We start from the raw sequence: 16,193 nt of genomic DNA on the forward strand, positions 1-16,193 counted from the left end.
CACGCGGGTCCCCGCACACCCAGGCCTCGGAGCCCCCGGGGCCTTCAGACACCCACCAGCCCTGGTCTCTTCCGGGCCCAGGCTGCCCTTCTTGTGTGCCCTCCGTTCACGCACCCACCCAGGAATCCTCCCGGGCCCCGTGCCAGGTGCTGGAACGCACAGGGATAGGGCTGTGAGGAGACACGAGGCTTCCTGGAGGACCTGGTGTCAAGCTCCGGAGATACCAGGAGACGTCAGCCAGGCAGAGGCCGGCTGGGGGCAGGCAGGGCCGTGTAGAGGGATGAGAGATGCTCCCCTGCACACTGGGGTGTACCAGGGCCTGCCCTGGCCCCAGTGTGAGCTTATCCTCAGCTGAGACCCTCGTGGTCCCCTGCTGTCAGAGGCGCCTGGGGGAGTGTCGTCTCCTTGCTTTGGGGTGGGAGGAGTCGGCCCGGTTCCGCTTGCCAGAAGAGCCTTCTCATCCAGGAGGTACGGTCATCCTCATCCATTACTGACTCTGTATCCAGGATGATCGCACCTCCTGGATCATGCCTGGTGTCCTGGAGTAATTAATAGCGCCTCTTTTCATACCCAAGCATCCTAGTTTGAATGGTGAATTATAAGGTCACCTTTTCTTATGCAGCGCTCTTAAAACAGCCGTGTGAAGTGAGCAGATTATTGTTGTTCCCGTTTCACAGAGAGGAGCATGGGGCTGAGAGAGCACGGGTGACCTTCCCTGGGTCGCACCCCCTTTGAGTGGCAGGGCCAGCTCTCCATTCCCACGGGGTATCTGATTCTCCGTTGCGGGCGGCCTGCTCCTCACCCTCCCTGCCGTGAATACCCTTTGCCTTCTTCCCTGCGGTTTTCCTTCCGCGCCCTAGAGGAGGCCCCAGAGGGCGTGTGTGAGTGCCTGAGGAAAGCCACTGTGACTTCTGTTTTGGTTCTTCCCCAGGCCCTATCCAAATTTCCCACCCACGGCTTCCTGCTGAAACGACCTAAGTCCTAGGATCCCGCCCCAAATCTGGACATTGTCATCCTCCCCCCACAATTAGAAACGGCCTGAGAGCGTATCCCACCCCCTGTACTCCTCCCCTTCTGGAGCTGCTGCTCTTTTTCCTTTACCCGACCTGGGAACATCCCCCTCTGCCCACCCGAGGCTGAGTGTGGACAAAAGACCAGAGCAGAGGTGATGCTGTCCAAGTCCACGAACCCCGTGGCTCAGAAGCTCTGCCCTGTCCAGCTCACACGGTGCCCCCAGTGCCTGCTGTGAGCCTGGGCACGCGGGACAGCTGCACGCGTGTGCGGGAACACCTTGGGTGCCCTGGGGCTGTTGCCAGGGGGCTGCTCTGAGCGGCCTTCTGCTGAAGCCCTGCTTCTGCCAGGTGTGCCCCCGAGAGCCTGAAGACGCGCACCTTCTCCCACGCCAGCGACACCTGGATGTTCGGGGTCACCCTGTGGGAGATGTTCACCTACGGCCAGGAGCCCTGGGTCGGCCTCAACGGCAGTCAGGTGAGGGGCTGGGCGGTGCTCTGCACGGGGCGACCGGGGGTTGACGCGATCCCTGGCCTCCAGCCTGGCCCTGTTGGAGTCCCTGTGTCCTGTGCCCCTGTCAGCCTGCACCCGTGAGGTTGCTGAGCGAAGACCAGGCCTCCAGTGGTTAGGAGTGGTCCCGCCTGGGCTTGCTCTCGGTCCTCCTTTGCCACGGCCCCCGTTTGGAGGCCCCAGACCTGGGGGTGAGGGTCAGAGGCCCGGGGCGCGGGCAGGGCTCGTCTTTGGGCTGCAGGCACGGTGGCCTGCTGCGGCCGCTGTCCCGCGGGCTGGGGGGAGGATGGGGCGTGAAGAGCCGGTGCTCTGCTTGTCCTCAAACGGCACCTCCCGCTGCCAGATCTTGCATAAGATCGACAAGGAGGGGGAGCGCCTGCCCCGGCCCGAGGACTGCCCCCAGGACGTCTACAACGTCATGGTCCAGTGCTGGGCTCACAAGCCAGAGGACAGACCCACCTTTGTGGCCCTGAGGGACTTCCTGCTGGAGGTGAGGGCAGCTCTGCCCGCGGGGGCGGGGGGCATCCGAGCGGGGGTCGGCCCGAGGCGGTCCGCGACCTGTCTCTGCCTCCAGGCGCAGCCCACGGACATGCGGGCCCTTCAGGACTTCGAGGAAGCGGACAAGCTGCACATCCACGTGAACGACGTCATCACCGTCATCGAGGGGAGGTAGGGGCGAGGGCCGCGCCTGCACGTCCCGCCTGCACTGTCCTGAAGGACGCGGAGCCGACGGCCCGGGGCCGAGAGCCGTCTGGCCTCTCAGATCCCCACGGAGCCCGGGCTCCTGCAGCGGGCGGCGAGGGCGCCCGGGGTCAGGTGTGCAGGGGCCGCGGCACAGGGGGTTTGCGCTGCCCGGTGTCTCCTCCGTCGCCCTCTTCCCACCGGGCTCCGGCTCCGGCTCTGGGCGTCGGGGCCGCTCTGCGTTCCTGCGCGTGTCCTGCCCCTCCTCCCCCCCCCCCCAGGATGCGGACGCCGCATTCCACCTGGATGCCCCCAGCAGCCCAGCGCAGCCCGCCGCCCCCTGGCAGCCTCTGCTCCCCGCCAGGGCTCTCGTCCATCCGCTGCCGGGCCTCCCACCTGGCCGCTTGGTCCTCGGGCGGCCCTCGAAGGGCCCCTGTTCCTTACGCCTGAGCCCTCGCACCCCTCGCCCCGGCGACGCCCGTCTGCCTGCAGGCAGCCTCACGGCCCCTGCCCGCAGCCCCGCAGTTCAAGCCCTCCTGCTGCGGAGGCCGCCCGCCGCCGCCCTCTGTTATCTGCCCCCCAGGACGTCCGAGGACCTGGTTGGGACGGGCGGGCTAGGGGTGCCTTTGGGGTAAGGGGCCAGGAAGAGGAGCGAGGCCGAGGACGTGCCCTGCGCTCCCAGCTCTCCTGACTCGGAGCCGGCAGGCAGGGAGGCCGGAACTGCGCACGGAGCCCTTTCTACCTGGGCTTCAGGTTCGGGGGTCTGGGGCCTTTGGTTAAACCTTGTGCCTCATGGGGGGTTGTTGAGAGAGCGTGCTTCCGGGCCTGCGTGAGACCGATGGAGTGGGCCCTGGAGCCCGGCTGGCCTGGAGGCGCTGTGCCTGCCTCTCCTCCCGGGCGGGGCGCCCCCACCTCCAGCACCAGCACCTGCAAGAATGGGGAGGGGAGGTGTGGTTGGGGAGATGGTGGCCACGGGCAGGAGCAGAAAGCTGCCGGGAGGGAAGCCTGGAGGACGGGAGGGAACACGTGGTCTGGGGTTTGGCGCTGAGGGCCGGGGAAGGCCGGGCCGTGTGCGGAGCGCTCTGGGGGCAGGAGGATGGGGCGGGGACCCTCTCGGAGGCGCAGGCGGGACCTCGGCTAGAGCCCGCGCCCGCAGCCCTGCCCGCCTGCGGGAGCCGGGGCCTGGACCGAGCCCCCGGTCCCCGGCTCTCTCGCGGGGCGCCCGCGTGCCGGGGCCCAGTGTTCCCCGGGGGTGAGGCGGGGGCTTCCTGTGTTTCTGGGGCGGGCGTCTCTGGCGCTGGGTCCCCCGTGGGGCAGGGCAGGCGATGGGGGAGCCGCTCCTCCCGAGAGGCCGCCGTGGGCGTCCCCCGCCCTGGCCTTCCGTCGCGGGCTGAGGCTGGCCCCGCTGCCGCCTCTGCCCGCCCCCGCGGGCTCGCTGGGCTCTCCCTCCAGGGCCACCGGCCCGACGTGGACCGCGGCGCCTGCCCTCGGTCCCGGAGCTGCTCAGGAGGTGGGAGGTGAGGGGCAGGAGGCACGACCGCCACTGAGGTTTTGGGGGTGGGCCTGTGTGTCGGCGGGACCAGCGTTTGGACTGCTCCCTTGTCTCCTTGGTGCCCCGAGTGTGTGTGTTTGGCCGGCCCTGTCTCCCTGTGCCTGGGGCGGGGGTGCTCTCTGTATGTGGCTGTCCCTTTGGGTCTGGGTCTGGGTCTCCGTCCTCCTCTAGCTGCCTGGTTCTCAGCTCTCACATCTGCTCTGCTCTTAGACTGAGGTTCCTGCTTGTGGAAGCTGTCTCCTCACCAGAGTCTGGGAGCACCCTTGCCCCTGGTTCTGACTGGTGCTTTAGACTCAGTGCTTCTTGGGGGACCAGGCAGTGGGCAGAGAGAGGACACCAGGTGTCCTATGAGCCAAGCTTGCGAGGCTCTGTCTAGACTGTGAGGGACAGAGGATGGCCGCTCTTTTCCAGGGGGTCGTCTTTGGAGGCTGGGATGGCTGACGGAACGTTGATGTTCTGTTTCCACAAACCAGAGAGAGGAAGGAGAGATTTTGAAATCCATGTGCAGGTCCTTGGCCTGGTCCCTGGAGCCCTGGCTTCCTGTGGTAGGTGGAGGAGGGGGAAGCGAAGGGTGTGTGTTGTCCTTCAAGGCCAGTGGCTGCCGGGGACCCCCGGGGAGACGTGTGTGGGCTGGCGTTTTGAGCTGAACGTTTGAGCCACGTTTCTCAGCCACCTGTGGGCTTCCTAGGCCAGCCCTGGGATGAGGGGTGGAGGTTTCCAGAGGCTGGTCCCCGCAGAGCTGGGACACCCTGGGGGGTTCTGATCCAGGTCCTGGTTCCAGGTACCGCTTCAACCTGGCTTGTCCCAGGGCGTGCTGCCGGGCCTCCTGCTGGAGGTGTCTGTCTTTGCGGCAGGGACGGTGCCCTCCCCTGGCCGTGGGGACTCTGGGCTGTTCTTGGAGGGGGAGGGAGAGGGGGCCAGGGCAGGCCGGGTGGGAAGGGCTGGCCCGGCCCTCTCTGGGCTGCCGTACCTCCGCCTGGCTGAGCCTTGGCGGGGCCCGGGGGCAGCGGTAGGCTGGCCGCTCATGGAGAGGATGCCGTGTCCGCGCGCGCGGTGCCGTTCCCAGGGCGGTCTGTCTGTCGTACCCGTGCTGAGTCCTCCCGCCGCCCTTACGCCAGCAGCAAGGGCTGTTGTGCCTCCTGCCCCGCACCTCCCACCGCCCTTTCTGAGACGTGACGGCAGGGCTCCGAGCGGCGGCGAAGGGAGCGCTTTCTTCTGGGCCTGGCTCCTGCCTTGGCCGTGCCTGGGGCAAAGGGAGGTAGGCCTGGCTCTGCTCTCGCTCCCAGAAGTGGGTCCGGAGGAGGCTTCCGAGTTCGCGAGAGGAGAGGCGTGAGGGAGTGCCCTCCTGCTTGTGCCCAGGACCCGCCGGGAGGGCGTGGTCGCAGTGTAAACCTGGCCTTGGACGGGAGCCTGCCCTGCTTCTCCGTCTCAGTGAATGAGCCTCTCCGGAGAGGTGTGGAGGGCGGAGTCCCGCGTCCAGCCGCGGGCCCGGTGTCGGAGGCTGTTCTGTGGGGGGGCCCGCGGCTGTCGGGGGAGAGGAGCCTGGGGTCCCACCCTGCCTCCTGGGCCCCAGCCGGCCTGGGGGGGGGGGGCGTGCGTTTCCCTTCCTGGGGGGCCCTCCTGTGTTTGGGTGGGCTTTGGCCCTTCCCGGGTGTTGTCCTCTCTCCTTCCTGCTTTTCCTGCCCCCCCCCGGGGCGGGGGTGGGGATCGCAGGGTGGTTGTGTCTGTGGTGGCCTCCGTGACAAGGAGGCTGGGCGCTCGTCCCTCCCACGCCACGCCTCTCGGCGCCGCAAGGGTCGCTGTGCGCGCGGGGTGCGACGTGGTCTCTGGGCCGGGCTGTGCGAGGGCCGCCCTGGCCCAGTGGCCACATCACTTCACGGAGGAGGGTCCCGTGTTCGGGCCTCACCGCCTCCTTCCAGCCTTCGCCTCCCCCAGTCTCTCCCGTCTGGCTGCAGGTTGCAGGAAACCTTTCTTTAGGTTCCTGGCGTGGACAGGTCCGTACGGGGTGGCTGGCCGTGAGGGGTGCAGCTGGGTGCCACATGCGTCCACCGCGGGCAGCGTGAGGCTGGCCCCACCTCTGCCTCAGCGCAGAGCCCGTGCCCGTCCTCAGGTGCGAGGGGTCCCAGTGGCAGATGCGGGAGCCTCGTGGGCTGTTGGCTTTCTAGCGCTCAGAGCATCCAGGAGGGCACTGCTCTCTCCCACCTGGCCCGGCTCCCACCCCAGGCCCAGGCCCAGGCCCAGACTTAGGCTGCGCCAGCAGAGTCGGTGTCTGAGGTCAGAGCGAGGGCCTGCTGGTCCCCCAGTCCAGCCACACTGGGAGGCTCAGTTCCCTTCTGGACTCCCCGTTCAAGACAAGAGTGGAGCGCTCCTCTGAAGGAGGTGGATGGAGCGAGAGGGGGGTCCCACGGTCCTGGCAGGAGGGGGTGGAGGCACTGGAGATGCGTAGGCTGTGGTGACACGATGGTCAGGCTGCGCCAGGTGCTCCTAAGCGCGTGAAGGACTGCCTGCGGGAGGTGTGGTTGTGGTTGGAGCGCTTGGCCGCAAGCCCGGGGCTAAGGCCGTGGTGCTCCCTTGGGCTCTTGCAGCTCAGAACTCCTGGAACTGGCTTGAAGAGGGAACTGGGTGGCCAGGAGAGGACTGGGGCTTAGGCCTTGCTGGGGGAGGAGGGAGGCGAGGTGGTACTTTGAGAAGGGCGCTGGCTTCACAGGTTGACAACTGGGTTTGAATCCCGGATCTGCTGCACTCTTGCTGGTAATGTAGGCAAGTCATGTCACTTGTTTGAACCCGTTTCCTTATTTGTAAACTGTAGGAAAACCTATCTGACCCACCTAGGTGGCTTAGCGTAAGGCTGTGTGCAAATGCCAGGCCCTCTGCCGGGTGCGCGGCAGGTCCTGGGGGCTGCCGGGAGGAGGCGGGCTGCTGGTAGGCTGCCCTGATCCTGGGGCCTTAGCCCTCCTGCTGCCTTCTGCCTCGGTGGTCAGATGCCACGGCTAAAGAGAGCTTGCTGTGAGAAGGGTCTCAGTCCTTGGGGCCGTCCCAGCACGCCCTGGTCTTCACCACGTCGCCTCTGTTGGGCAGGGCTGAGAATTACTGGTGGCGTGGACAGAACACGCGGACGCTGTGTGTGGGGCCCTTCCCTCGCAACGTGGTGACCTCCGTGGCCGGCCTGTCGGCCCAGGACATCAGCCAGCCCCTGCAGAACAGCTTCATCCACACCGGGCACGGCGACAGCGACCCCCGTCACTGCTGGGGCTTCCCCGACAGGATCGACGAGTGAGTCCCGGCCGAGGGCCGCCTGGGGCGCCAGGGCCAGCGGCCCCTCCCCGGCACGCAGGCCCTCCGGTCCCCCGGGCCCCGGGTGCGGCTGTGGGCCGAGGGCCTCGTCCAGCAGCTTTTCCTTGTAGGCAGAACTGGGGTCGGCGCTTCAGAGGGTGGACTCACTCTTCATTTCGGTGGAAAGGCCTCCGGGGGCCGTACCTTAGCCCCTCCCCGGCAGACTGGCTTTAGGAAAACGGACCTGGGACAGCCTTTGGAAGCAGTGCAGTAGCAAAGCCTCTCGTGCGTTTGGGGACAGTTCCCCTTCTCCTGCCGGGGGCGCCCGCGTCCTGGAGAGGGGAGCGGCGGGCTCGGCCCAGGGGCGCCCGCGCAGGAAGACGCCCTGCGGGGAAGCCTTGGGGACTTCAGGCAGCAGCTCGTGGCTCACTCTCTTCCTAGGACGGGGGTTCCGTCTGCTTTAAGGGAAAGGATGAGGCCATCGGGGGTCACCTGGGGAGGACGCACAGGAGGATCAGTCACTTCCCGGGGGCCCCGCCCAGGGAGCCAAGTGGAGCTCCTCCCGCTGGCGTCCAGGCCTCTGCCGGCCCCGGGGCGTCTGGGCAGCGCCGTCCCCTCTGCTTCTGACAGGCTCCCGCCCCGCGGGGCTTCACCCCGCCCCGCACACCAGCACACTGAGCCCGGGGAGGGTGCCCTCACCTCGTAAGAGCCGGGCGAGGGCCTGAGGGGGGTGGGGCCGAAGACGGCAGACGGCCTCCAGCGGGCAGCCTGGCGCCCTGGGCCCCGCTCCAGGCGGGCCGTGACCAGCCCAGCCCCGTCCCTCCGGGCTTTAATCGGTCTGGTGACTAAGTGCCAGGTCCTGACAGTTGACAGGGGTTGCAGGTGAAGTGAGGATGTGGCCTGGCCTGGACCCTGCCTCCCGGCAGTGGGGTAGAAGGATGCCTCCTGCCCACCCTGACTCGGGCGGTGTGGCCCGTGCTGCAGGGCCTGGCAGGACAGGAGAGCGTGCGCGAGCGCGTGGCTGCTGGGGGTGGGTTGGGGTGCCTTGGGGGTTGCAGAGGGCCAGCTTGCCCTTTTAGGGTGTTCCTGGAGCTCCTGCAGTCCCAGGCTTTTCAGCCTGTGGTCAGGAGGTCTTTCTCTGTCCCCCTCTCCACGGTACCCTCCCCTGGTCACTGCTGCATCTACAGAAGGGAGCTCCTGGGAGTCCAAAGTCCCGTGCCCGGACCCGTGTCTGCACGGGGCTTGGACGAGATGGTTCTGTCCTCGGCCTGACCCCAGGGTGTGGTCACTGCCGCCACCCCAGCCCTTACCCGTCTCTGATCTGCTTCTCTCCGCAGACTCTACCTGGGAAACCCCATGGACCCTCCGGACCTGCTGAGCGTGGAACTGAGCCTCTCCAGACCCACCCAGCACCTGGGCAGGGTGAAAAGTAAGGGCCCCCACGCCCCTGGTCCCCGTGTTCATCCGCCGCCTGGAAGGGGTGCTGTCTCCTCGGGCCACGCGGAGCTGGCTCTTCCTGCCCCGGGGCGGCTGGGCGAGGGCAGGAGGGGGACAGCTGTGGCCCTGGCTCCGGCTCGGCGTGGGGTGGACGGCGAGAGGCAGCTGTATCCGCCGGGGCGGGCGTCCTCAGCCGGCCTGTGCCGGTCTGCCCGCCCAGCTCCCCTCCGCCCTCCTGCTTCCCTCTGTGCTCAGGTCCTGGCCCCCCGCGCTCCCCTAATCCTGCCCTCCTCTCCTGAGCCAGCACCACCCCACGGGCTCCGTCCTGGCCGGGAGCCCCGTCCACCTCCCGGATGCGGGGCCGGCCACTCCGGAACAGTCTTCCCATCCTGCCGCCCCATTGCTTCCCGTGGCTGCTGGGCGTCTACGGCCACTCGCCTCTATTCACATCTCTCCCCCCTCTCTCCACGCTCCGCCCTCCTGTCTGCCTCCGTCTCCCCTCCCGTGTCCCGTCCCTCCTGCTCTGCCCCCTTCTCTCTGCATGGCCTGTCTTGCAGGGGAGCCGCCACCTCGCCCTCCTCAGCCTCCCATCTTCACTCAGAGTAAGTGGGGCTGCGCGTGGTGCTTTGGCCCCCGCTCTCCTCTCTCTCCTCTCCTCCTGGAAGGTACAGGGCCCTGGCCGCCGGCTGGGCAGGGCCATGGGTGTGTGCTGTGAGCTTCTGCTGCGGACGCGGCCCAGCATGCCTGCCTCTCCCCCGCCCCCAGAGGCCTGGGCTTCTGGGACGAGTGTGTGATCCGGCACCCACTCTGCCTCGCTCCACCGTTGCCCGGCCCGGCCTCCCTTCCTTTGGGACCTGCGGAGGCTGCGTCTGGGCTTTCCTGCCCGTTGATCAGGAGCTCCGTGCTCGCTGAGGACAGTGCCCGGCGCGCTCGGCCGTGGGAGAGGGCGCGGCCGCCTGCACTGATGGTGTGCCGGCGTGGGGGAGGGGTGCTAACCGGGGCCCAGGCGCAGGGCTGTGGGGTCTCGTGTATGGGGGGCTGCCGCTTGCTCTAGCTGAGTGCGGGCAGGAGCCCAGCAGGCCCCGTGGAGGGCTGCCGGCCGCCAGAGCGCGTCCCGCCCTCCTGCGTGAACAGGGCCTGTGTGCACGGAGGCTTCCGGCAGCTGAGGGCTGACCTCCGGGGGTGTGGGGAGTCGGTGGGGGATCCTTGGCTGTCTTCTCCACACCCCACCGCTCCCAGCCACCTGCCTGACGCGGTCGCCCTTCCGTCGCAGAACCAACCTACGACCCTGTGAGTGAGGACCAAGACCCCCTGTGCGGCGACTTCAAGAGGCTGGGCCTGCGGAAGCCAGGACTGGCCCGAGGGCTGTGGCTGGCGAGGCCCTCGGCCCGGGGGCCGGGCGCCCGGGCGGGCCGGGGCGGCGGTGAGGTGCCGCTCATCGACTTCGGGGAGGAGCCCGTGGCCCCCGCCTCGCGGCCGAGCGCGCCCTCCCCGGCGCCGCTGGCCGCGGCCGCCTGCTCCTTGCTGGATGAGACGCCGCCCGGGAGCCCCGCGCGGGCCCTGCCCCGGCCCCTGCATCCCACGCCGGTGGTGGACTGGGACGCACGCCCGCTGCCCCCGCCTCCCGCCTACGACGACGTGGCCCAAGACGAGGACGACGTCGAGGTCTGCTCCATCAACAGCACCCTGGTGGGCGCAGGCGTCTCTCTCGGGCCCGGCCAGGGCGAGACCAGGTACGCCTTCGCGCCCGAGCCGGCCCAGCTGCTCCCGCCCCTGGAGGACAACCTGTTCCTGCCGCCCCACGGTGGGGGCCGGCCGCCCAGCCTGGCGCAGACCGCGGAGATCTTCCAGGCGCTGCAGCAGGAGTGCATGCGGCAGCTGCGGGGCCCGGCCGGAGCGCCGGCCCCCTCGCCCGGCCCCGCGGGCGACGACAAGCCCCAGGTGCCCCCCCGGGTGCCCCTCCCCCCGAGGCCCACGCGCCCCTGTGGTGAGCTGTCTCCAGCCCCCCTGGGCGAGGAGGAGACGGGGCGGTGGCCTGGACCTGCCTCCCCTCCCCGGGTGCCGCCCCGGGAGCCCCTGTCCCCGCAAGGCTCCAGGACCCCCAGCCCCTTGGTGCCACGTGGCGGCTCGCCGCTGCCCCCCCGGCTCTCCAGCTCACCCGGGAAGGCCATGCCCACCACCCAGAGCTTTGCCTCGGACCCCAAGTACGCCACGCCGCAGGTGACCCAGGCGCCCGGCGCGCGGGCGGGCCCCTGCATCTTGCCCATCGTCCGCGATGGCAGGAAGCTCAGCAGCACGCACTACTACCTGCTGCCGGAGCGCCCGCCCTACCTGGAGCGCTGCCAGCGCTTCCTGGGCGAGGCCCGGAGCCCCGAGGAGCCGGCGCCCGCGCCCCTGCCGCTGCCTCCCCCCAGCCCAGCCCCCACGGCCACTGTCCGACCGATGCCTCAGGCTGCCCCGGACCCCAGGGCCAACTTCTCCGCCAACAACAGCAACCCAGGGGCCTGGCCGCTGCAGAGGGGCTGCCCCGGGGCCGGGCTGGAGGCCGGACGGCCCGCAGACAAGATCCGGATGGTGAGGGGCGGGCCCGGCTGCGGGGGGGGGGGGGGGGGGGCGGAGGGGCAGGGGCCCCGGGGGAAGGCACTCGGGTGCTGACGGGCGGGCGGGTGTGCTCAGCTGCAGGCCACGGTGCACGGCGTGACCACGGAGGAGTGCCAGGCGGCGCTGCAGGGCCACGGCTGGAGCGTGCAGCGGGCTGCGCAGTATCTGAAGGTACCACCCGCTCCCGCCCCCGCCGGCCTGCAGGGCCCCGGAGACCGGTTCTGCGGTTCTCCCCCGCCCCGCCCCGCCCCGCCCCGCCCCGCCCTCCTGCCCGGCCCCGCCCTCCCGTCCGGCCCCGCCCCGCCCTCTGCCCGCCCCGCCCGGCCCAGCGGGTCCCACGGCGCCACGCTCTGCTCCCCAGGTGGAGCAGCTCTTCGGCTTGGGTCTGCGGCCGCGAGGCGAGTGCCACAAAGTGCTGGAGATGTGCGACTGGGACCTGGAGCAGGCTGGCTGCCACCTGCTGGGCGCCTGCGGCCCCGCCCACCACAAGTGAGCGCCCCTGCGCCCGCCACCTTCCTGTCCCGGGTGTCCCGCAGCAGCCGCTCTGGGAAAAGCCAGCAGCTGGTGGCCCCGCAGGCCAGACCCAGGGCTCCAGCGGGGAGGAGGGCGGGGGGTCCAGATCCCAGGATGCGGGCTGTCCTCGGTGAAAACAGTGTCTCCCGAGCCCCCCTACCTAGACGTCACAGCTGCTTTGTTCGGGTGGGCTCGTGAGTGCGAGGGATGGAAGCCCCTCCGGTTGCAGGCGCCTTGCCTCCTGACCAGGCTCCCGTGACTCAGACAGATACCTCTGGCCTCATCGTTTCCTATTTTAGTTTAAAGGGATGAAGGTTGGGGACTTCCCTGGCGGTCCCGTGGTGGGGACTTCGCCTTCCAATGCAGGGGTGCGGGTCTGATCCCTGCTCGGGGAGCTAAGATCCCATGTGCCTCGCAGCCAGAAAATCAAAACATAAGAAGCAATACTATAGCAGGTTCAATAAAGACTTTAAAAATGGTCTACGTCAAAAAAATATTTTAAAAAATAAAAATTAAAAAGAATTTAGAAAAATAAAGTAATGGAGTTTTAATACCTTTCCTAAGGAATGTCTAATCAGAAAAATCTGTCACTTTCCTGTAAAAAAAACTTACGTATACGTGTATGTAACAAAGCATATCGATGTATAAGTAACATACTTGATGTAGAGTATAAATACATGCAAATGAAAGTTTTATCAAGTCCAAAGGTGAAATCCTTCCCTGGGGGGTGTGGGGTGTCAGGGGTCTCTGGCGGCAGACAGCCTGAGTGCAGCCTCTGCTCACCCGTGGTGTCAGTGTACGCTCCTTTCCTGGCCTCTCAGGCGCCTCACCTGTAAGACGTGTGAACGCGAGTGCCTGCCTCGTAGACGTGGTCAGAAGAATTAATGAGAGACGCACCTGTCACACCCCCCAGCAAGGGTCTGGCCTACGGGACACCGTCACTCAGTGTTAGCTGTTATCTCGTGGTTATCCTTACTCGTTTGCATCTGGTATGCTAATCCACAGCACTGCTGGTCTCTTATTTTTAGTTTATTGAAGAAGTCATCCCAGGATGCTAAATTCTAAAGTTATTGCCTAGAACCACCAGTTTTCGACCAACATGGCTGGCACCGAGAGGCCCTCTCGCACGCACACTGGACATTCCTTGCTCTGTTGCAGTGACCCTTCTTGATGGAAGGGCCTTTGGTGGTTTCCCGTCCCGCAGGCGCTGAGATGTCTGGAGAGCCGGCGGATCTGCCCTGAAGGAATCACTTGAGCCTGTCCGTGTGCCCAGGGTGGGGAGGTGCCCTGCCAGGCCCGGAGGACCTGCTGCTCCCAGTGGCGGAGCGAGGCCAAGGCTGCGGGAGGCTGGGAGTCCCGCCCTGCTGTCCCTCCCTCACCCAGCGCTGTCTCTGCAGCTTCGGAGCCCTCGGTGCCCCCCAGCCGAGGGGCAGACGGGAGCCTCTTGAAGGCAGGCCTGGGGTGCCCGCAGAAGGCCCTGCAGCTGATCTGCCTCTGGCGTCAGTCCCTGGTGGGCCTGTAGCTGAGAGGTGTCACCAGGCCCTGCCAGCGGGGAAGCCAGGCTTGACCCCGGGCAGGGAGGATGTGTTGGCCACGCAGCAAGGTGGACCTGCACCCGGGCGGGGGGGGGGGGGCCCTCCCCAGGGAGCCCCTGGCAGGCAGTTGGGGTGTCGGACAGAACGTGCAGCCTCAGCGTGGGCGTGTTGTGGGACTCGGCTGGTCTTAGGATCTTGTGCCCGGACACAGCCCGAGGTGGCTCAGGGAGCAGAGCTGGGGTGCCACAGGGCTCTCTGGCGGGGACCAGGGCCCAGGGTTGGAAGGAGACCAAGGGGGCAGCTGCCCAGGAGGGCCACCAGTGCCTCCTCTTTGCCTGAGCTCTTCCCCTGTGCTGTTCTGCGTTTCCCCACCAGCCTCTGTCGCCAAAGCTGCTGCCCCAGTTATGAATATCTGCTTCTTCCAGAGAAATAAACTTAGTTTCTATTTTACGTTACTTCTCTGTGTCTGCCTGTTTCTGTGCCTCTTGAGCAGCCCCTGTGGCGCCACCTGTTGGCAGAGGGGGGGAGTGCGGGCCCGGCTGACCCTAAGGGGTCTGCCCTGCTCTGGGCCTGGCGGTGGGCCGAGCCCCACCTGACTCAGTCCCGAGGTTTTCTCTCTAGAGTTCCATGAGGCAGGCTGTACCGCAGGACAGGAGAGGAACTCAGTTCGCTGGAGATAACCCAGAAACGTTCATAAGTGGGAGGACTCGGTATGTATACGTATTTTAATTTTCTTTTCCTTAAGAGCTGCTCGTTCACAGGGTTCAGAATTCGAAAGGTACTGAAGAGTATACAGTGAAATGTCCCACCCTAGCTGCCACCTGCAGAGGCTGCCTTCATCATCAGTTTCCCGTGTGTTTTGTACTTTTTTCACTTACGGTATTTTGAAGAGCTCCACAGCTGCACTGAAAGCTCTTGTTTGGGGTTGCGTGGATGTGCTGGTACCATCATCCCTTTAACCAGGCCCCGTTTGATGGGGGGATATCTGGTTGCTTCCAGTGCTTCGCAAATACAGGTGTCGCAGCAATAGGTGGCAAGTGCTGGTGGTTCCTTACTTGCCGGGCAATCTGAAGGTGAGGTTGCAGAAGCGGTGCCCCTAGGTCAGTGTGGACAGCTCGTGAGGGATCCTGCCTGCTTTCTCCACAGAGGAGGCTCTTCCCGATGTAGCAGCCACCAGTGTGTGACAGCGCTCTGCAAAGTGCCAGGACCCTCTGATGTTTGACAGCCTGACACGTGGGAAATGGTGTGTTTATAGTTGTAATTTGCGTTCCCTGAATCAACACTACTGACAAATACTACTGGCAAACAGTCCCTACCAACACGACCCGCCAGCACGACCGACAAACACAACCGAGAATCAGTACCGAGTATCACTACAGACCAACACTACCAACCAAAGTAGCGATCAACAGAATCGGCCAACACTAGTGACGAACAGCACTGATGAACTCTGCCGAGCAACACGAGCGACCAACACTAAATCAATAGTCCCGACCAGCGCTACCGAGAAACAGTACCAAGTAACAGTACCGAGCAACATACCAACCAACACTACCGACCAACACTACTGACCAACACTACCGACCAAGACTACCTATCAACACTACCGAGCAATAGTATCGACCAACTATACCTATCAACACTCCCAACCAACACTATCTGTCAACACTACTGACCAAGGTTATCAACCAACACTACCTATCAACTCTGCCGACTAACACTACCAACCAATGCTGCCTATCAACGCTATTGGCCAGCACTACCGACCGACACTACCTATCAACACTACCGACCAACAGTATCTACCAACACGACTGACCAACACTACCAGCCAACAGTACTTCTCAACCCTACCTATCAATACTACAGATCAGTACTACCTATCAGTAGCTTTAAGCCACTACACATGAGCTTATCAATCTGTTTCCTCCTGGTTTTAAGGAATTTACTTGAGAAAATTTAGCCTTTTGAGCTTTACCGTATTATCACCTGGATGTGGGAAAAGAGGTAGATCACAAGGATGCCTGCGGGGGCTGAGTTTATTAAACGTGAAGGCCTGCCAGGCTGGGTCTGAGGCGTTCTCCTCAGTGTCTGGGGCTGTGTGGTGGGCCCTGGGGCCTGGGAGGCGTTTTGCCTTGTGTTCCCTTTGTGTTCTGTGAACCCTGTTCACTCAGACAGGAATTAAATTATATTTGGCTGCAATTTTTTAAAAAGTTACTCAAATATGATATCATAGAAGGGAAAAATTTTGTTACCTTTGGGCATTGGTGCTAGACCTGGATTTCATTCTCAGCTGTTGTATCTGGGAAAAGTTTCTTAACCTTTCTGATCCTATAAACTAGGGGAGAATAATTCTCACTGTATAGAATGGCTTTGAGGATTAAACGAGGTCACACAGGTAAAACATTTTGCTAGGTACATGGGCCATGATAAGTACTCGATGAACTGCAATCATAATACATTTTATTTCATGTTCCTGCCTTTCCCTACCAATCAACAGCTGACATTATGCACTGAACAACTCTTAAGTGTACAGTTGTGTTCTTTTCCCATCCCCCCTTTTTGGGAAACAATTTGTTTGTTTTTTGCTACAAAGTCACTGCTATTTACAGATCATGGGCACTTTGGACTCCATTTAAAAATGTCAGTTTTTTGGTAAATCATGGCAGAGCTAATGCATTTTAGAAATATTTTTTAAGTGGGATACCAGAGCATCTGGGGGTTCCTCAGTGGGGCAGGAGAACCAATGTATTGAGTGCTTTTCTTGCCAGACACGCAGTTCCATAAACTCTAGGGTTTCCTGCTGTTTTGGTCACTTCCGATGAGCCTGCCAGCTTCTGCCAGCGTCTCTTGGGTTTATTGAAAAGATCTTTGGAAAGGTATTGCAAACGCTGACGCAGGTTTGTTTGCCAACATGGAGAATCAACAAATCAGTGCTGATTCATTTGGCCACCTTCTCTGTGTCAAGCCCTGAAGAGGGGATACAAAGTGAATAGATGTCGTCCGCGCATAGCACGATGGTGAAGGCCCTCAGCTCATTATGGACCAGATGCCTTGGGATCAGAGGAGATGGCTCCCCA

The 16,193-nt window shown here is 64.3% G+C and overlaps 1 protein-coding gene across 14 annotated transcripts in view; it reads left to right on the forward strand.

The window, feature by feature from the left end:
• The window catches only part of TNK2 (tyrosine kinase non receptor 2), a 44,189-nt gene extending 30,605 nt beyond the window's left edge, over window positions 1-13,584 (forward strand). For 6 of the 14 annotated variants that reach the window (XM_057737972.1, XM_057737976.1, XM_057737982.1 and 3 more), the window contains 10 exons: window positions 1,362-1,488; window positions 1,865-2,011; window positions 2,096-2,190; window positions 6,833-7,027; window positions 8,365-8,456; window positions 9,022-9,066; window positions 9,738-11,038; window positions 11,141-11,236; window positions 11,427-11,554; window positions 12,607-13,583. In XM_057737972.1, coding sequence (XP_057593955.1) covers window positions 1,362-1,488; window positions 1,865-2,011; window positions 2,096-2,190; window positions 6,833-7,027; window positions 8,365-8,456; window positions 9,022-9,066; window positions 9,738-11,038; window positions 11,141-11,236; window positions 11,427-11,554; window positions 12,607-12,643 — 2,263 coding nt within the window. In that variant the 3' untranslated portion in view covers window positions 12,644-13,583. Of the gene's footprint in view, window positions 1-1,361; window positions 1,489-1,864; window positions 2,012-2,095; window positions 2,191-6,832; window positions 7,028-8,364; window positions 8,457-9,021; window positions 9,067-9,737; window positions 11,039-11,140; window positions 11,237-11,426; window positions 11,559-12,606 lie in introns of those variants that run through there. The other 8 variants (XM_057737975.1, XM_057737984.1, XM_057737973.1 and 5 more) reach the window with 7 other exon arrangements.
• Window positions 13,585-16,193: the final 2,609 nt, after the last annotated feature.

Source organism: Hippopotamus amphibius, chromosome 6 (genome assembly GCF_030028045.1).
Source record: "Hippopotamus amphibius kiboko isolate mHipAmp2 chromosome 6, mHipAmp2.hap2, whole genome shotgun sequence".
Taxonomy (NCBI): Eukaryota; Metazoa; Chordata; class Mammalia; order Artiodactyla; family Hippopotamidae; genus Hippopotamus; species Hippopotamus amphibius.